At 39.2% G+C, this 21,432-nt stretch overlaps 2 protein-coding genes across 5 annotated transcripts in view; one reads left to right on the top strand and one right to left on the bottom strand.

Annotated features, from left to right (window-relative positions):
* rab37 (RAB37, member RAS oncogene family) overlaps nucleotides 1–21,432 on the top strand; it is a 107,474-nt gene that overhangs the window by 23,499 nt on the left and 62,543 nt on the right. The window lies entirely within an intron of this gene.
* Nucleotides 227–21,371, bottom strand: LOC103277835 (CMRF35-like molecule 1). 2 transcript variants are annotated; one of them, XM_062970582.1, is made up of 7 exons: nucleotides 21,156–21,365; nucleotides 18,958–19,290; nucleotides 11,939–12,020; nucleotides 10,633–10,742; nucleotides 8,197–8,231; nucleotides 2,884–3,054; nucleotides 227–1,307 (listed from the first exon to the last, which is right to left on the bottom strand). In XM_062970582.1, the coding sequence occupies exons 1-7, from the start codon at nucleotides 21,214–21,216 to the stop codon at nucleotides 1,221–1,223; spliced, it is 879 nt and encodes a 292-aa protein (XP_062826652.1). In that variant the 5' UTR covers nucleotides 21,217–21,365; the 3' UTR covers nucleotides 227–1,220. The 2 variants fall into 2 exon arrangements, with proteins under 2 accessions (XP_062826652.1, XP_062826653.1); XM_062970583.1 differs by lacking the exon at nucleotides 2,884–3,054 and having other exon boundaries at nucleotides 21,156–21,371.

Below are 21,432 nucleotides of genomic sequence, written 5' to 3' on the forward strand. Positions count from 1 at the left end.
TATCTCCAAGCAGTCTCTTCTTGAACAGTTCAAAACACATTTCTGTGTTCTCAGCAGGACACCTCAATCCCCTAGACACCAAAATGAAGCTGGCAACACTAGAAAACATTCCTCTCTACTGTGGCAAAATAAGCCTCCAGGCTCAGTGTTACATATTCCTTCCCCCCCCCCCCCCCCCCACAAAAGGTAGCTCTCTGTTTATTCTCACAATTAGAAGCCACGTGCATGCCTTCACTTAAAATACTTTATTCCTAAGAGAACATCCCCAACAGCAAATCTGAAAAGACAAGGACCACAACTAGAACTATACAGAGGGACACAGCCAGATCTCAGGTAACTTCTGTCCCACCTGGATTCCAATATAAAGAGGATTTTCACAGGAACAATTTGGTTCACAGGAGCCCCAGAAAGAAATTTCAATGACTATGCAATGGTGTTCCAGCAGTACACAAAGTCCTGGAGAGTTTAGTTTCCAGAAACCATATTAAGCCTATGGAAGCATAACAACTGATCAGCAGTGCAGTGCAAACAATAGCATTCCCTTGGATGTGTGCAGTTACATTTTCTATTACTACTAGTTAGCACACGTATGTTGCACTGGCTCAGAAAAGACTAGCTTACATGTTTGAACTGAAATATTGGCCCCATCTACTCTGCATATTATGCCATTTAAAACTGCATGATATGGTCAGACTCATGTAATGCATTTCAGTGCAGTAAAACTGCATTATATTTATTTTGAGTCAAAAGCATTGCATAAATAAGTATACAACTGATAAAAATAGAGGGAACACTAGCAGCTAAATAAGTTTTGACAAAAAATGCGCAACAGTGACCACATTGTCTGTAGCTTTCAACAATTCTTCCTCTGTGCATGAGGCAGGACATTGTGGGTAAGAGCATACAGATGCTGAGTTGTTTGTTCTGCTCCATGGTCACACTAGGTCTACACTGAGTCTACACTGACCATATGATGCAGTTTCAAACTGCATTATTTGATAGTGTAGAGATGAAGCTATAGTTAAGACTGGCTTGTCATGGCAGTGGTATTCTGTGTGATCTCTTCTTACAAATGTACATTTCATTGCTGACAAGTGTCTGGAGCAACATATGTCCCATTCCACAAAGAAGAAGAGGAGAAAAGTGTCCCATGGAGGTGTTTTCATCTCATTCTTCTTCATTTTACAGTACTTTCTTGTAGTCAGGATTTCCTGGAACATTTACTTTACATTGGCATAAATAGCTTGCTCATTTGGGGTAGAAAACCTCAAGCTGGCATAAGCAATATTTTCTGTGTTGGTATGAACCTGGAAAAACAAACACAGAACACTAATTACTGGTTAGTAAGAAAGTAATCCTGAAATAAGAATCCTACTCCCTCTTTCCTCCTTCATCCTCAGCTTACTTCAATTTCTGCAAACTGAGTTAGGGCACCATGTTTAACTGTCAGTATATATATATATATATATATATATATATATATATATATAAAATTTTTATTGTGCTCTTTTATCTTGCGTGTAATACAGTGTCATGACCAATATAAAACAAAACTGAGCATAGACAGTGAACATATAATCCCCCTCCCACCGTGACAAAGGAAAAAAAAAAAAAAAGACAAAACCAAAAACACACATATACGTTAAAATTGACTGTCAGTATATTTATATCACTTGTACACTCAGAGGTCTTGACTCTCATTTCCTCTATAGTTTCTGTTATCGTCTAATATGCCACACAGAGAAAAAGAGATCATAAAAGAGATCATTAGGATTATAAAAGCAAACACAAGAGTGGAAGAGGGGTGTTTTATACTGTGAGCTATATCCACATTGGAGCAACTCTGCCCAAACTGGAGTAAACTGGGTGACCCTGCCTTTGGCTTAGCCTCACATATCTCTCACAGCGAGGGTTTCACATCAGGACTCATGATGGGGGCACTGCATTTTTATAAAAATATGGGAGCATTGTTCAAGTAACATTCAATTTTCCAAGGCTTCGAAGAAATAGCACAAAAGGTTTGGGTGTTAGAATAGGACCATGGAGATGAGGGTTATGATTATCCACTGGCTGACCTTAGACACATAAAGGAAAATCGAAGTTAGAAGAGACCACAAGAGCCATCCAGTCCAACCCCCTGCCATGCAGAAATACATAATCAAAGCACTCCCAACAGTTGGCCATCCTGCTTCTGTTTAAAAATTTCCAGAGAGGGAGATTCCACCACACTTTGTGGCAGCATATTCTATATTTTGAACAGGCCTTACTGTCATGAATTTCTTCCTAATGGTAACACTGAATTGCCAAGAAAACCTTGCACAAATTTGCCTTAGAGTTGTCATAAGCCAGAAATGACTTTGAAGGCACAAGAATAATGATGAATTAATGCAGTGTAGTGGTGAAAGTGTTAAATTGGCACTCCACAAACCAGGGTTCAAATCCCTGCTCAGCCATGGATGAGTGATCCTCATCCACAGTGATCCTAGCAATAACAAGATGACCCAGTGAGCAACTAAGAGGAAAGAAATAGCTGGCCTTATCTGAACAAATTTTAGTAAGAAAAATATTATGTGAAGATCTGAATTTAACTTTGAAGGATACAACAAGAATAATAATGTTGATATTTATGTTCACCATTTGCACGAGTTTGGGAAACTGAGCTGGAATTTAAATGGGATACATGTCTCAGGCTTGTGTGTAGGAGAGGGAGGGAAGGCAGGCAAAGAATGCTTTACCAACAAAGATTTATTCCAAAACTATGGTATCTTCTTTGTGGTGTGAGCCATAAACCTAGCATTTCTATGCATTGTTTTTAAAATTCATGAAGAGTCAACAGGCAAGATATTTTAGTTATGGCAAAACATGTTAATGTGGGGGAAAGACCTGTGATGGAGAAGCTGCAGCAGTAGTTGGTGCCCTTATTGTAACAGATGTGTATTCCACTTCTGCTGGGTTGTAGTTCATGGCTTGGTTGACTTCAGAAGGTGCTTCTTTGTGATTAAATCTTGGCTTTACAACTGCACTTGAAGTATTCTGTTCTTCTTGTCTCAGAGACTGAGAATAAACCAAAAGAACACTGAAAATAAACCAACATTTTCTGTGTTTGAACAGATCTCAGCAGGCTATGCATTTACACTATAATTTCAGGAATGCCACTCAAATAGGTAGGAACCAGGACTTTTGTGCATTCCCCAAAACAAGGGAGCTCTTAAGCCATGGCAAACTCAAGATTTTATGCTATGTGATGATAATGATGATGATGTTGATGATGATGATGATGATTATTATTATTATTATTATTTATACACTGCTTTATCTCTTCCAAAGGAGACTCAAATAGGCTTCCAGTTAAAAGACCACACAATTTAAAATATACAAACATTCAAACAGAATTAAACATAACAGCATTAAAAATTCACAGTTCTAATACAATTAAACATATTCAAAGTTAAAAGTCTAAATACTGCCTGAGAAGATACATGAAATTGTCTTAGCTAATACAGGCGGAATATCCTTTATCTGAAATGCTGGGATCAGAGGTGTTTGAAATTTTGCTGCCCAAACCAGCTGTTTCTTTGTCATCTATGTCAGGACTTCTTAAGCATTTTCACTTGTGACACCTTTCAGCCTCAGAAATGTTTATGTGACCACGGACATATGGGTATATAAAACAGATCTAAAAATCAAATATTTACTGATAATAAATCAGCATTTTCAAAGCTTGTTGAACAGGCTGATTTTGCTTTTTATGAAGCATAGCCAAAGCATCTTCTGCAAAGCCTACACTACACAACAGATTCGCATAAATGTCTAAAACAGCCACTAGGTAGTATTAAAAAAAAAACTTTTGCTGCTGCCAAATTTTTCAGGATCCCAACATTGTGCTGGGGGAACTCCATTTGGGACCAGGGCCCACAGTTTAAGAAGCAGCGATCTAAATCACATCCCTTCTTTCTCTGGCCAGTGAACAGCAGTACTCTCATGAAGTTTGACTACTGCTGGAGGAGACTTTGGATGGAACACAGGGGGTATATAGAATATATTCTTGTGTAACCCAGAGATTCATGTGTGTGCATCACTAACAGGATTCTACATGGGCTTTGAATACTTCAGGATCCCTCCTATGAATCATGGAGCAAATTCTCAGGTACACAGCTTGTCAGCAACCTACTTGTTTTTACTTCCTTTAAAAAACACACACACAAGAAAACCTCATTTCCATGAATTCCAGATTCCTTTGTGGCATACCTGCTACCTCTAAGTTGCTTTCATAGTTACGGGGACACGGCCTAATGTGGAAGAGAAATGTCACATGGTTCAAGAGTTGTTTCATGCTGTGCTTCATGATCTGTTGTGTGCAATGAGGTAATGAAGAAGTGAATGAGAGGACCGTTGATTTTGTAACACAGGTGAGCAGCTTGTAGCATTCAAATGTTTCTTCAGGAACTATTTCAAAAATTGTTATTACTTTTGGTGTCAGTTAAAATGTTATTTTTAAAATCACAACTGTTGCTAACTATTCCCATTGAACAGTGTTTGGAAGAGCAGATTACCATACAGCTCAGGCATACTCTGTTTTGAAATTAAATGGATGATTTTCCTACCTCCATCACACACTAGCAAACTATCAATTTTATTCAGGAGTTCTCAGTTGATTTGCCATCACATTGTAGAGAGTTGTTCCCACTCATTGTTCCTCCTCTGTTTTCTAGGGTTGGTTTTTGTTCCTGGGTTATAAATGTCATTGCCTAATTGATTCTATCATAAACATATGGGAAAAGTTTATTAAACTGCAAAAACTTTGACTTTGTAGGAGGGACATCCTGCTATAGCACATTTTGCTCTAGTTTCTCAATGACTGAATATCTTGTAGTGTCTCCACCAATTTAACATAGTTTCTGGACACAAAAACAAAGTTTCTGGAGCACAACTACTTTCAAAATAAGGACTAAACAATTAAACAGGAAATAACACTTGCAAACTAGGAGCATATTTTCTTTATTATTATTCAGAGGTAGGATGGCCATCAGTCAAGGGTTCTTTGATTGTGCTTTTGCTACATGGCAGAAAGAAGGGGGTTGGACTAGATGGCCCTTGGGGTCAACCAGAGGAGAAGGAGGGAAGGAGGCATCTAGATCCAGGGAAGTCATGCTACCCCTCTATTCTGCCTTGGTCAGACCACACCTGGAATACTGTGTCCAATTCTGGGCACCACAGTTGAAGGGAGATGTTGACAAGCTGGAAAGCTTCCAGAGGAGGGTGACTAAAATGATCAAGGGTCTGGAGAATAAGCCCTATGAGGAGCGGCATAAAGAGCTGGGCATGTTTAGCCTGCAGAAGAGAAGGCTGAGAGGAGACATGGTAGCTATGTACAAATACGTGAAGGGAAGTCATAGGGAGGAGGGAGCAAGCTTGTTTTCTGCTGCCCTGCAGACTAGGAACGGAACAATGGCTTCAAACTACAGGAAAGGAGATTCCACCTGAACATCAGGAAGAACTTCCTCACTGTGAGGGCTGTTCGGCAGTGGAACTCTCTCCCCCGGACTGTGGTGGAGGCTCCTTCTTTGGAAGCTTTTAAGCAGAGGCTGGATGGCCACCTGTCGGGGGTGCTTTGAGATTTTCCTGCTTCTTGGCAGGGGATTGGACTGGATGGCCCATGAGGTCTCTTCCAAATCTACGATTCTATGATTCTATGATTCAACTAGATCAGTGGTTCCCAATCCTTAGTCTTTCACATATTTAGGGCTTCAACTCTCAAAAGCCCCTGCCAGCTTGCCCAAATATCAGGAATTCTAGGAGTTGAAATCTGAAATACTTGGAGGATCTCAGGTTGGGAATAGAAGGCCACTTTGAGTCTTTTTTGTGGCAAGGAAAAGCATAGTATAAATAAACATAACAACATAAAATAATAATAAACATAAAAATAACAAATTGAACTAGAATACGTCTCATTCAACTCTGTGATTCTTATTTTCATATAGACTGGCATCTTGTTAGTAATACAGTAGTCTCGCTTATCCGACCACCACTTAACCGACACTAGGTATTATCCGATGCCACCTTGTGGCGGATTGGAAACATTGCACCCTTTGATAAGTGCGCCTTCATTCAATGCAAGGGGAGAGCTCTACATCTCAGGAGGGAAGGGAGGTGAATCATCCCATTGGGGGCCATTTGTATGCAAGGGAGGGAGGAGGGGAAAAAGGAAACACTCCTCTCTCTCTCTACTCTTGGTGCATGCAGAGCCTCGGTCTCCTGCTTTGGAGACGTCTCTCCAAACCAGCCTAGTTTCCAAATAACAACAACAACAACTTTATTTTTGTACCCCGCCTCCATTTCCCCAAAGGGATTCGGGGCGGCTTACATGGAAAAGGGCTCATGATTGGAAGGAAGGAATGGAGGGGAGAGAAGCCAAGGCAATGGGCTGGGCTTGGAAAAGGGAGTTGGGGCTGGCGAGTGAGGGGGGGGGGGGGGTTGGCTGCCTTCTGTCATCTCCAGATGGGCCAGATGGGTGGAGGACCCCACTTTCTTCCTGCACTAACACACTTAGCTCCTCTCTCTCTCCCCCTTCTCCCTTCCTTTTTCACCCCCATGTGCTCTCTCCTCCTCCTCCTCTTCCTCCTCCTCTCTCTTTTACCTCCCACAGCCTTGCAGCAACTTGCACTTCTGGCCTTTTTCTCCTCCTCCTCTTCTAACCCAAGCAAGGATAATTAGAAGCATAGAATCCTAGAAACGCAAGAGACCCCCTCCCTTAAGAGGCTATCCAGTCCAGCCCCATTGTGCTAGGCTGGAAGGCACAAGCAAAGTCTTCCCAACACAAACCACCCAGTTCCAGGTGAGATTCTGGAGACGGTTGACCAATATCAGTGTTTAGCAAACTTTGGTTTTCCAGTGTTGCCATTCCTCTCTGCTCAATATGGGATTGTATAGTATATCAGTAGAATCTACAGCATATCAGTGTGTTCCCAACTCTGATCTTCCAAGTGTTTTGGATTTCAAACCATGATGTTGGTGCTTAATTTGTAAAACCATAATGTAACTTGACGTTCAATAGGTTTTTCCTTAATCCCGCCTTATTATCCAACATTTTCGCTTATCCAAAGTTCTGCCGGCCCATTTATGTTGGGAAAGTGAGACTCTACTGTATATGCAGATATAAATGAAAGTTATGTGTGTGTATATCTATCTATCTATCTATCTATCTATCTATCTATCTATCTATCTATCTGTCTATCATGTCTGATGAAATAATTCAACAGTTTTGTCAATTATAACTCCCTTCTCAACCTACCCACCTGTGTTTCGATGTATTAGTGGCAAGGGAATGAGGAGAAGTAGAAATGCAATTAGCTAGTAATATTCTTTCTGCCATCTACATGAAGGAACTATCATCCTCTCAAGCTCTGTGAGGTCTTCCAAAGTCACAGGAGGCTGAGTCGTCTCCCTGCACCCATCTGTAGGAATAGAACCAGCTTTCCCCTGAATGGCCACTAAAATAGCCATGGAGAGGAGTACCCAACCAGAAAACATGCTGGTCGAATATGCAGTGAACAATGCAAGACTCACCTATAGGATGCTATGGAATTATTGAATTTGTAGTTTGGTGAGGCACCAGGCTAAAGCCCTTGTGAAATTACACCTCTCATGATTTCATAGCATTAAGCTGGCAGAACACTGGATAAACGAAAACGTTGGATAAAGGAGGGATTAAGGCGTATTAAACGTCAAATTACGTTATGATTTTACAAATTAAGCACCAAAATATCATGTATTGCAACAAGTCTGCCACTTGTTTGGGAGTGTGGCTGCACTTGTGTTGTTGTTGGGCATGTTGACCTGCTGCGTGTTGCTACCTAGAGATACAGGTAAGGATTTGGGTGGGAGACAGACTCCATTGGATAATACAGAAAGTTGGATGGGTGAAGGTTGAATAAGCGAGACTCTACTGTAGTATTTAACTGCATTAATGCTAAGGTGTAGATGCACTCTAAACCTAGGGGAACTTTGCAATCAGCTGCTGCAAAGCCACGTTGTCTGCTCATGTGACTGTTACACACAGGGAAAGCTCCAACTGTTGGCATGAGAAATGTATTTTGTCATTTGGTCCAGGTGGCTTGCAAATATCAGGGAAGTTGAGGGTATATATGCAAACAACTAAAGGAGAGAGAAAAAGAAAGAAACCCAATAGTTGCTTACCATAGACAATGGAACATCCTTGCATTCTTTGGCAGCTGAAAAGATAAATAGCTGTAAAGCTGTAATGCAACGTATCACCATGCTTTTCTTTTTTGTAGAAAACCAGATCAGGTGAAAAAGCAAAGTGAATATTTAGAGAAAGACATCTCTAGAATGTTCCAGAGCTTTAAAAAGCAGCACTGAACATTCCAAGACTAACATGAGATCAGCAAGCAGTAAATAAATTAGTAAGCAATAGTAGAAGTGTAATGAGGTAGAAGACTAACAAATAACAAAACATGTTATTTATAATGACTTCAGATGTTATCATTACTTTTACAGAAAAAAAGAACTAAATACAGCCCCAGCTCCTACATAATCTCCTTCATAGCATATATGAAATGAAAAGTTAAACATACCATATATACTCGAGTATAAGCCGACCCAATTATAAGCTGAGGCACCTAATTTTACCACAAAAAACTGGAAAAACGTATTGACTTGAGTATAAGACAAGGGCGGGAAATGTATTTCAAAAATAAAAACAAAAACCAATACAATCACATTAATTAAGGCATCAGTAGGTTAAATGTTTTTGAATATTTACACAAAACTGTAATTTAAGATAGGATTGTCCAACTCTGATTACCTATACACTTGAGTATAAGCCGACCCAAATATAAGCTGTCCAGGAACCTCACTTGAGTATAAGCTGAAGGGGAGCTTTTTCAGCCCTTAAAAAGGGCTGAAAAACTTGGCTTATACTCAAGTATATACAATAACTTGTGACAGAAAAACCTTACCATCGATATTGTTGTTATAATGCTGAAAATAAAATTGTTTGACTTTATTATTAAAAACAATAATGTGAAACAGTATTAGTTTCAGTGTATTCCATCCAAATTCTGTAATGTCTACAAATAGAGTTCTCAAAGCAGGAAGGAAGTTTCTCAAAGGAGATGTGGGCACTTGTTCTGGGAAGAAGTGGTTTTTGTTTAGTTTTGTTCTTGCCTCCCCCTCTTGTATCTCTGCCTAAGTACGAATCTATGACCCAACTAACAATGTTATTTCAAAATCTGGTTGATCTTTCAGAAAGTTTTACTGTTATTTGTGCTTCCATTTATACACAGAGGTTTTGCCTTTTTCAGATATTTATGTAGTTTAATCTTACAATAAAAGAAAACAAAGCTTCTCTCTCTCTCTCTCTCTCTCTCTCTCTCTCTCTCTCTCTCTCTCTCTCTCTCTCTCTCTCTCTCGCCAGGACAGTACATATAATACTGGGCTATTTTCCTGTTTTACAAGTTTCTAATCTTGCAGAAGTGTGTTGCTCATAACAAGTATGATTACATTGTAGTCTAAGATCCAACTCCTAAATCCTGAGAGGTGTGGATACCTTAGCTTGAATTCTGCTCATTATGCCGGCATAACCATGCATGCATAGGCCGTACAGATATCAATCCGAAAAAAGTCCTCGGATATGGGAGGGAGGGAGGGAGGGAGGGAGGGAGGGAAGGAAGGAAGGAAGGAAGGAAGGAAGGAAGGAAGGAAGGAAGGAAGGAAGGAAGGAAGGAAGGAAGGAATAGTCTGCTCAGTGCCAGCAGACTTTGTCTGCCATCTCTTGCCCCTGCTGTGCCAACCTGGAAAAATGCAATTGGTGACATACTGCACCAGTAGGATTTCAACCACTGAATAAGTGAATAAGTGACTCAGCAACTGATTCAATAGTTCTATTCTAGTTGGGACTGTCAATTGGATTTAAGCCATTTAGACTGCTATAAATGCCCAGTGCAGTGCAGCTGATGGATATTCTGGCAGAGAATAGTGATGAGAATTATATTGGGGAAGGCTTGTCATAAGCAATATAATGGATTAAAGAACAGCTCAGTTCTGAAATTGTTAGTCCAGGTCACTGGCCATCGTCAATAGCCCAGAATCCTACAAGGGTGAGACTAATATAAGGCTTGGGCATGTTGAACTGTGCTATGGCTTCCCTTTCACAATACCAGTCCTCCATTGTGTGATCACAGGAGCGATTGCAAAAGCGGTTGACTGAAGACATCTTCCACTGAAATGCATAGTGATGCTCCAGATGTCTCAGTGGGCAATCTGAAGCTGCGTCTAGCTATGAGAACTTCGCTCAAGCAACAACTGTTGAAATTCTCTTTTCGACCCAACTTTTAAAGAGACAAGAGCCCTGATCATTACTTCACCTAGCAACACTAAACCCAGAAGAAAAAGGTTCTGCTGGTCAAAGGAGATTTTTGTCAGCCAACTCGTCTTGTGTGTAATTCTAATCTCCGAAAGCTGGTGCAAAGCTTTGCTTTGATATTTGAGGAGCTTTATTTTAAAGGGGATCACATAAAGGTCAAAGGGCTGGGAAGAGAACTCAGAAAAGATAAGGCTGAGACAGAAGAAGGTAAAATATACATAGGGACTTTTTCATATGTTTCCACCAACCTTTTTTCTTCTTTAGCCTCCACATTAGCAGTAGTGCTCCAGTTAAGATGACCACTAATACTAGAAACACAACAGGTAGCAGGATTGTCAAGTTGTCAAGGGAATCGGGGCTGGAATTTTAAAAAGAGAGTAAGTGGGAATAAGGCAATACATGCTCTGGATTATTTAGCATAAATTCTGAATTGTTGGGTGAATGGACCTGCTCTGACTGGATAGAACATGGAAGGTCCGAAGCTTCTTCCAGAGCTGGGTCTGCGATCAAGAGGAATGGTCTTTCCCTTCTTGCCTTCTGCCAAAAGCCACATTATTGATTCTGCCAAGTCAAATTGGTCATGTTCCCAACTCTTTCATCTCCAGAATTTGTGCCTAACCCTCTCTGACCAAATTCACCAATTATAATAATGAAAGCAAAACTTGTCAACAATGTTGGAGCAAAGCTGGCATGTGAAATATCCCACTTTATTACTTGGTGCTTAGCTGGCCATTCACTTTCCACAGAAAACTGAGGCAACAACTATTGGAGGAAGCAACCTTCTCAAGCCTCCTCTATTTGATGTTTGTTTGATATGTGCCTCTCTACATCCTGAAGTATATGTCTATTTAGTTTTCAGTTACCTCATCTCTATATGCTTAAAGCAGTGGGAGAGGTTGCAGGTCAGAATGTTCAGTTTTTAAAAGATTTCAGTTGGGGCTTGAGAGGTCAGTGTTGAGCCTTGAGTCAGCTTGAGTATAGAAGTCTGTTAGAGTGCAGAGGCAGCGTTAGGAGATAGAACTGTTGAGGCTTGTGTTTTCTTTGAAAGTAAACTGTTATTAAAGACAGCTGTAAAAAGCAACACAGTTTATGAAGAGACTGTTAAAAGTTTATAAGTTTAAGATACAAACTCTCTAAACATTTTGAAGTTTTTAACCTGACAAATAAATGTGCATGTATCTTTAAATACATGAAGTTATCAGTAAACAAACTTTGTATCCTTTAAAAGAAGTCTGCTTGCATCATTGTCTGTTGAAAGCGTCTAATAGAAACAAAATATCTATGTGCCCAGCGATCACCCATTACCAAATAAACTCTGCTATCCTATTAGATTGTGATCCTAACAATTCATAATCCATACCCTGATGTATTGTGATCTGACAGGTCTAATCCAGTCAATTTCCCAAAGACAACAACAGCAGCAAAATACAACAGCTGAAAACTTGAATTTATAAATAGAAATTATGGCTTGTATGCTTGAGATTTCCCTGGAATGGCATTTCTGTTTGTTGTTCAGTATTTGTATCTATTGTTGTGTTTTAAGTCCACACTTACCCTATAGGTCTTTCTGTTGTTATGCTAGAGAAATTTGGTTCTGTGGGAAGGCTGGTCGTAATTACAGGTATGGTAGTAGGTACTAAAAGAAAACACCCAGAATTAGAACATTATTAACACTTCTGGATTTTCCCCTTTATTCTTAAATGTTACTACCAAAAACACAGGTGAGAAAGCCACTTGGATCCATGTTTACTTTTAAATTTGTTTCAAAAAGTCAGAGACCTACATAGGAACAAGATTTCATCACTGTTATATGGTATACTTTATTTTGCTTACACCATTATTGCTCAGTAGCATCTTCTAATGTTAGGTTCTCTGCAATTACTGCCAATATAATGTCTGCCTGTTATTGATGGAGATTGTCCTGGGTTGTTGTATGTTTTCCGGCTGTATGGCCATGTTCCAGAAGTATTATCTCCTGACGTTTCACCCACATCTATGGCAGGCATCCTCAGAGGTTGTGAGGTATGGAGAAACTAAGCAAGGAAGGTTTATATATCTGTGGAAAGTCCAGGGCGAAAGAAGAACTCTTGTCAGTTGGAGGCAGGTGTGAATGTTGTAGTTAATCACCTTAATTAGCATTGAATAGCTTCATCTCCTGGCTTCTTCCTGCCTGGGGGGATCCTTTGTTCAGAGTTGTTAGCTGCCCCTGATTGATTCATGTCTGGAACTCCTCTGTTTTCAGAGTGCTGTTTCTTATTTACTTATTTAATGTTCTGATTTTTGAGTTTTTTAATACTGGTAACCATTGAAATCCACAAGCATGGATTTCAACAGAAAGGAGGAAACAATGAAAATTAACAAAATCTGGCTACCAGTCAATCATCTCATGGCTCGGTGTGTTCTCTGCCACTTTAGGAACACTGAAGGATTACTCCAAGAAACATTCAATTCTTGCTAAAGGTGTGAACTCTAAAAACTCATCTACACAGGATCCATAATCCACAGTGACTGAGATGTTCACATGATGTCCAGAGAATTCTGATCCTTACTGTACATGAAACCAGATTAAACCAGTTAACCCCATGCTAAGGAAAGTTGGGGGATTTCCCTGGAGTTTGGGCAAGATTCTGGAGTAGCCCCATAGCTTGGGCACAGTGCAAATACTACAACTGGGTCTGATGTCAACCAGTCTGCTGTCCATACAGCCCACTGCAGTCACTCCCTTTTTCCTGTGCTCATCTCCCGTCTTCTGGCCATGCAGAAACCTCTGTTGCTGTCAGCCTGAGATGCCCATGATGGGCAGGAGATCTGATGAAGCTCTAAGACTATGCAGCAGCAGTAACAGAATTCAATCACCACACATCTCCAAGGCCATGTCAACACCTAATTGATTAGTCCAAAGTAAACTGCTACAGAGCTTTCCCAATGCATCTCCAAAGTACCCCAGAGCCCTTTGTCAGTCCACATAGTTTTGCTGAAGCCACAAGTAGCTTCCTGGAGGAGGCTTGCTGGTGACATTTCTTTACTGGGTCACATGAAACATCTCCTTTGTTTTGCTAGGTTTTGTCCCTGTGTCCAATCGTTTAATTTTTCATTCTTTGTAAAAACTCTAGACATTTCTAAAAATCAGTGGATGACCGAAATGTTCTGAAACTTGGCAGGCTTACAGTCATAAATGTGGCCTACAAGTGTGGCAAGTTTCATTCTGATAGCCATTTGTTTTAATTTTTAAGCCTCTGAGGCTGATAGGGTCAATGCGCCCAAGGTGCTTACACTGGAAAAGATTCCTAAAAATCAATGGATAATCAGATCTTTCTGGAACTTTGCAGGAATGATACCCTACCCGTGTTCTGTCACTGTAGAGAAATTCAAGGTGGTATTTCATATATATATATATATATATATATATATAGTAGAGTCTCACTTATCCAACATAAACGGGCCGGCAGAATGTTGGATAAGCGAATATGTTGGATAATAAGGAGGCGTTAAGGAAAAGCCTATTAAACATCAAATTAGGTTATGATTTTACAAATGAAGCACCAAAACATCATGTTAGACAACAAATTTGGTAGAAAAAGTAGTTCTATACGCAGTAATGCTATGTAGTAATTACTGTATTTATGAATTTAGCACCAAAATATCACAATATATTGCAAACATTGACTCCAAAAATGCGTTGGATAATCCAGAATGTTGGATAAGCGAGTGTTGGATAAGTGAGACTCTACTGTATATAGTAAAACTTTTTGAATTTCCTAAAAAATCAGTGGATGACTGAAATGTTTTGAAACTTTGCAGGAATTATGCCCTACTCATGTTCTGTCACTGTGGAGAAATTCAACAAGCTACCTCTATTGGTTTTTAAAAGAAATTTTATTTGTAATTTTAAATCCTAAAAATCAGTAGATGACCAAAATGTTCTGAAACTTGGTAGGCTAACAGTCATAAATGTGGCCTACAAATGTGGCATGTTTCATCCTGATAAACATAAAACTGTCAAGGAAGCAAGCCTCAAAAGTTTCCCCATTGCATGGAACAAATCCTACTGAAATAATAACAAAACTTCAAAATTTGAATTATGAATTGAACCCTCCCACTCCAAATCTTTCCAAAATGAAATGGGGGCATCCAAATTTTGAAACAATATCAGAAACAAATTTCTGTTGTTTCACACACCTCTAGTAAACAATGGTTCCATATTCAGCACCAAGGCTCAATCTACACTGCCATGTAAGGCAATTTCAAAATTTGGATAAACTATATTGGTAGTGTAGACTCATGTGACTCAATTCAATGAGTCTACATTCACACTGACCATGTAATGAAAATGCTGGACCTTGATTTGTAGTTTACTGAGGCCGAGGGCTTCTCTGGATGAGCAGTTTAAAAGTTCCTTCCTAATCTACAAACCCCAGAATTCTACAGTAACTCCCTCCTGCAGAATTCTGGAGTTTGTACTGTAGGGAGGGGCCTTTAAACTGCTCATCCAGAGAAGCCTGGGTCTCGCTAAACTATAAGCCCCAGAATTCTGCAGGAGGCTGTCACAACATTTAAAGTGGATTAAAGTGAAAAAATGCTCAAGTGTGATAAGGCCCAAATACTCCACAATCTCTTTCACATGTGCTGTTGTTGAGCCAGGCATCACCCATCCTGTATAAACATTTTTTTTTCTGCCTAAGTGCATGGTATTACATTTCTCCTTGCTGAAATGCATTTTGTTAGTTTTGCTCCATCTTTCTAATCCATTAAGGTCATTTTGAATTCTGATCCTGTCTTCCGGAGTATTAACTATCTCACCCAATTTGGTGTCATCTGCAAACTTGATAAGTCTTCCCTCTGAGCCTTCATCCAAGTCATTAATAAAGATGTTGAACAGTACTGGGCCCAGGACAAAACCCTCTGTATGGCACCTCATAAAGAGGGTTTTTCCAGCATTCCCTGAATCTACCAAGCTTATAACCCAATCGAAAAAAGAGTTTCATGACTTGGTTTTGAGAAATCCATGTTGACTTTTAGTGATCACAGAATTCCTCCTTAATGATATGCTCCAGAATTTTTCCTGGTATTGATTCCTGGACAGTAATTGTTTGGGTCCTCTTTTTGTCTTTTTGTCCCTTCTTGAAGATAGGGACAACATTTTTCCTCCTCCAGTTTGCTGTGGTTTCTTCTGTTCTCCAAGAATTCTCAAAGATGATAGCCAGTGGATCTGAAATGACTTCTGCTAGTTCCTTCAGTACTCTTGGAAGTCTCTTCTGATTTTTTTTTAAAAACCACAGAGATATAATGTCCTAATATGTGTGTGTACTTGTGTGAATAATAAATAAATATATCACAATACTATTCTATTTATGATTACTGTATAACATTCTCAGTATTCCTAATGTACTATAATTCTTAAAAAGATAAAGAAAATTAAAAGAGGAGAGGCTAAGGGAAAAGAACATAACATTCCAATACGTTTTAAAACCAAAAAGAAAGTCCCGGATGGGTGGATATAAAAGTTGCTGTTTGTACAGAACATTGCCAGAAAATAATCTGAGCTAGAATGAACATTGATATGTCATTTAAAAAACCCAACAACAACAACCTAGCATTACAGAAACAAATACTACAATGTTTATCTCATCTGGAGGAATCCACAGTCTGAGATAAGATACAATTCTACATCTATATATATAAAAGGATAAAAAAAAAATTCGGCCTAGGACAAAACAACAAAACTACACATCCCAGAAACATTAACTTGGCAACACAACCCCTCATCCATGCCTCTACGTTCATACAACAAAAAGAAAAGAAAAGTACAGTCCCAATTAGAGGGAGATGAATAATTGTTTTTATCCAATTGCTACCAGTTAGAAGTCTAAGCTCTGCCAACTTGGTCTCCTAGCAACCTACTCAGCCCAGGGGACAGGCACAGTTAGGCCTCAGGCCTCTTCCACACTGCCTATAAGATACAGATTATCTGATTTTAACTGGATTATATGGCAGAGTAGACTCAAGGCCCTTCCACACAGCTATATTACCCATTTATAATCTTATATTATCTGCTTTGAACTGAATTATCTTGACTCCACACTGCCAGATAATTCACTTCATTGTGCATTTTATACAGCTGTGTAGAAGGGGCCTCATATAATCCAGTTCTAAGCAGATAATATAAGATTATAAATATACAGTAGAGTCTCACTTATCCAACATAAACAGGCTGACAGAACATTGGATAAGTGAATATGTTGGATAATAAGAAGGGATTCAGGAAAAGCCGATTAAACATCAAATTAGGTAATGATTATACAAATTAAGCACCAAACATCATGTTATACAACAAATTTGACAGAAAAAGTATTTCAATGCTCAGTAACGCTATGTTGTAATTACTGTATTTACAAATTTAGCACCAAAATATCACAATGAATTTAAAACATTGACTACAAAAACATTGACTACTAAAAGGCAGACTGCATTGGATAATCCAGAACACTGGATAAGCAAATGTTGGATAAGTGACATTCTACTGTAATATGAAATAATTACTGTGGTAATCCAGTCCAACCCAATTCTGCCATGGAGGACACAATCCAAGCACGCCCAACAGATGGCCACCCAGCCTCTCAATAATAATAATAATAATAATAATAATAATAATAATAATAAGAAGAAGAAGAAGAAGAAGAAGAAGAAGAAGAAGAAGAAGATCATACAATCATAAGGTTAGGAGACACCCCTAAGGATCATCCAGTTCAACTTCCTTCTACCATGCAGGACAACACAAACCAAGCACTCCTGACAGATGGCCATCCAAGATCTGCACAGTAATAATACAAATCAAATCACAGAATCAGACAGTTAAGAAAGACCCCTAAAGGCCATCCAGTCCAACTCAACTCTGCCATTGCACGATACAATCCAAGCACTCCCAACAGATGACCAGCCAGACTCTCAATAATAATAATAAGAAGAATAAGAATAATAATATCATACAATCCTAAGGTTAGCAGATACCCCTAAGGATCATCCAGTTCAACTTCCTCATATCATGCAGGAGGACACAATCCAACCACTCCTGACAGATGGCCATCCAATATCTGCACAATAATAATACACATCGAATCATAGCATCAGACAGTTAGGAGACACCCCTAAAGGCCATCCAGTCCAACCCAATTCTGCCATGCAGGACACAATCCAAGCACTCCCAACAGATGGCCACCCAGCCTCTCAATACTACTACTACTACTAACAACAACAACAACAACAACAACAACAACATACAATCTAAGGTTTGGAGTGACCTCTAAGGATCATCCAGATCAACTTCCTTCTACCATGCAGGAGGACACAATCCAAGCACTCCTGACAGATGGCCATCCAGCCTCTACATAATAATGATGATGAAGATGATAATGATGACGATGATGATGATAATAATAATAATAATAATAATAATAATAATAATAATAATAATAGCAGAGAATCCAAGAGTTTGGAGAGACCCCTAAGGGCCATCCAGCCCAACCCTTTCTACTATGCAGCAGGACACAATCCAAGCATTCACAACACATGGACAACGTATAAATACTATACAATACTACACAGGGACATAGACCCATCTACCTTCACCACTTTCACAGCACACAAACAACCAAATGCATACTAAACATAAAGACAACCATACAACAGACATTCGATACCACCACTACCTCAACAAGTTCTCACCAACACCACCAGACAACGCCACAGCAATGCGTGGCCGGGCACAGCTAGCGTATATATAAGTGCAACCATATCCTGTGACAATCTAAAGCAACTTCTTCTCTGTTGTAATAATTTTTGGCAAAAGTTACAAAAAAACCTGATTCTGAACAGTGCAAAATCATCAAACTTCAAAATATTCCCTTGCCAATAAGTGTCTTTTGTTCTTACATGTGCATATTCTCAGTAGATACTCTCTTCAAAGTTATATACCAAGAACTAATGCCCATTCTAAGTGTGCTAGGACACTCTTCCTCTCTTATACTTTCTTCTTTTTATTTATTTATTTATTTATTTATTTATTTATTTATTTATTTACAGTATTTATATTCCGCCCTTCTCACCCCAAAGGGGACTCAGGGCGGATCACATTATATACATATAGGGCAAACATTCAATGCCCATATACACATAGAACTGAGACAGAGACAGACACAGAGGCAATTTAACCTTCTCCTGAGGGGATGTTCAATTCTGGCCACAGGGGTGAGCAGCTGCTTCATCATCCACTGTGACGGCACTTCCTCATTCCAATGTCGTAAATTAGTTAAATTTGCCTCCCCACTTTATAAGTGGTACCTTATTTCCTACTTGATAGATGCAACTATCTTTTGGGTTGCTAGGTCAGCAACGAGCAGGGGCTATTTTTTATTTTTATTTTTAATTGACAGGTGCTCACTCCGCCACGGGCTGGCTTCGAACTCATGACCTCATGGTCAGAGTGATTTATTGCAGCAGTCTATTCACCAGCCTGCACCACAGCATTGCATTTGTTTGTTTTCATTTTGCTGCAAATTTTGGGAAAGAGAACTCACCTGGAAGAACTTCAATAGTTACAAGGACTCCGATGTCAGATAATGCTCTTTCTATAGCACACCAGTACTTCCCAGCATCTTTCTCTGTGAGGTTCTCTAGGGTGACTGTGAATTTGAAATTTGTTTGGTTGTCCTTGATTTTGGTTCTGCCTTTCTTTTCCACTGCCTCTGTTCCATCAGTTTTAACAATGGTGGTACATGAACTCCATTCAGCTCCTTTGCACCAATATTTAATGTAGTTTTTAAATCCTTTTTCATATGTACACACCAAAGACAGTGGGTTGTCAAGAAATCCAGGCACTTTTTCAGGGCCCACCAGAGCAGATGTAAAATCTGAAAAGCAGAATGAATGCACATTAGGACAGTTACTTAAGCTGTGAAGCAGAACATTGTCAAGTTACTTGCTGGCAATACCGGATACATAACTCAGGTATTGAGTATACAGGAAGTCCCCAAGTTACAAACATCCCACTTACAAATGACTCACAGTTAAGAATGAGGGTGAGACAACAGGAAGTGAGAGAAATCTACCGCAGGAAAGAAAATTCACTCCTGTAAGAGTTATGGGGAAAAGATGTCTCAACAGAAGCTTTATCACCAAGGCTTGTTCACAAAACAACCCATTTTTTCAAATCTACCCCTGTCATTTTCTGTACATTTTGTTTTCTAAAATCCCTCTCACCCCCTTTGCGTGAAAGAGATTGTTCTGTATGACAATATTCTATGACATTTATACAATCAATAGTATCAGTTACTTGCTTCACAGCTGGTGCCATTTCCAGTGGATTACCCTTACAAGGTGGGGTAAAGATTGGACAGCAAGGTCTGCTTTCAGACTGTGCTACAGAGAACACAAGAAGTTTCTCAGTGCTTTAAAAAACTAACATGTTTATAGGGCTTAAGCTTTTGTAGGCTTATACTTCTATCTTCAAATGCATGGAGGGTAGACTAGGTAGAGAGACATTTATACGCATGGGTATAAGTATACAATGTAACAGAAATTACATGAAAAGATCAGCATTGTTTTTATTAGACGTCTGAAATAAAATTCACCAGATATAGCCTGGAGTAAGACTTATTTGTTTATTTCATTTGTCTGCTGACTTTTTTTCTCAGAGCAAGAGCCACAGCAGCTTACATAAAGAAGCAACTGAAGTCTACCAGTAACATTAGAAACGATCTTAAACCATCACAAATACATTACTATTAAATATTGCTTAGCTGGAATTTATTTACTTTACAGCCTGTCCTCTTTTTCCACATATCCTGCACTCATGAATTCGAGAGCTTGAAAATATTATTTCCAAACCACCCAAAAAAGTTCAGAGAACAAACCTTAATTTTGCTATTTTATATAAGGGATGTTCATTTACTACACCACTGTTTATAATGGGACTTTAGCATCCACGTATTTTGGTACCCTTTGGGAATCATGGAACCAAACCCCAGCAGATAGCAAGGGCCCTCTGTCCTTTATTTTACATACTACTGGAACTATAGTCCCTCAAGTCCTGATTACACCAAAGGTACTTTCTTCACTCAAGCAGTATAATCTAGGTGGGGTGGGGAGTCCTTTTGTTGTGGTTGCTCGTTTTAAACAAGTGGGAATCAGAAACCCACTCCAGCAACCCAGAGATTTTCTAGGAATTCCAATTTACCATCTGCCCATTTATGTCCTACACTGCCTTGTAATTGGCCAAACATGTTAATTTCCATGGAAAATTGTTTTTAAATTGTTTTATTTGATATGTTAATTGAGTTTTTATATCAGGATATGATGTTTTAACTGATTATCTATTGTGGTCTGATGTATTTGTATGAATTTTCTATGTTGTACGTCGCTTTGAATCCCACCCATGGGAGAAAAGTGGGATAGAAATGAAATAATAATAATAATAATAATAATAATAATAATAATAATAATAATAATAATAGAAAGAAAGAAAATAAAGTAATGCAATTAGTGAGTTGATTTGCTCCCTAATGTTGAATATGTAAGCATTAGTTTCTTGTATTTGACCATGTAAGCATTAGTTTCTTGTGTTTGACTATAAGTCTTTAATCTGGAAAGAGAAGCAGCTCCTGGTCTGATGCCTCTGCCTCTAGTACTTCTTCTGTTGCTGGGGGCCACACATTCCAAAATCTCTCAGGGCTTCCATGTCCCCTAAGATGAGACAGAAAAAAATCAACCATCTTACCTGTTAAGAGGAAGAGGGCTCCTACTGTTAAGTGCCATTGCAGCTGGTTGCCCATCCTCATAGGCTTGCGTTCTCCTGTCTTTGTTCGCTATCTTGACTAGCGAACAGAAAACAAGAGCTTGTGGTTTTGTTGCTTCTATGGAAAACTATCAGTGAAATCTACTTCCTTTCTAGCAAGTGGTTTTTTCTTCTTCTAATATATGCATATCACAAGCTTTGTGATAAGCAGACTCCCTAACCACTTCTCCTTTCCCAGTTGGGGACACTGTAGCAGTTT

Source organism: Anolis carolinensis, chromosome 2, assembly GCF_035594765.1.
Source record: "Anolis carolinensis isolate JA03-04 chromosome 2, rAnoCar3.1.pri, whole genome shotgun sequence".
Taxonomy (NCBI): domain Eukaryota; kingdom Metazoa; phylum Chordata; class Lepidosauria; order Squamata; family Dactyloidae; genus Anolis; species Anolis carolinensis.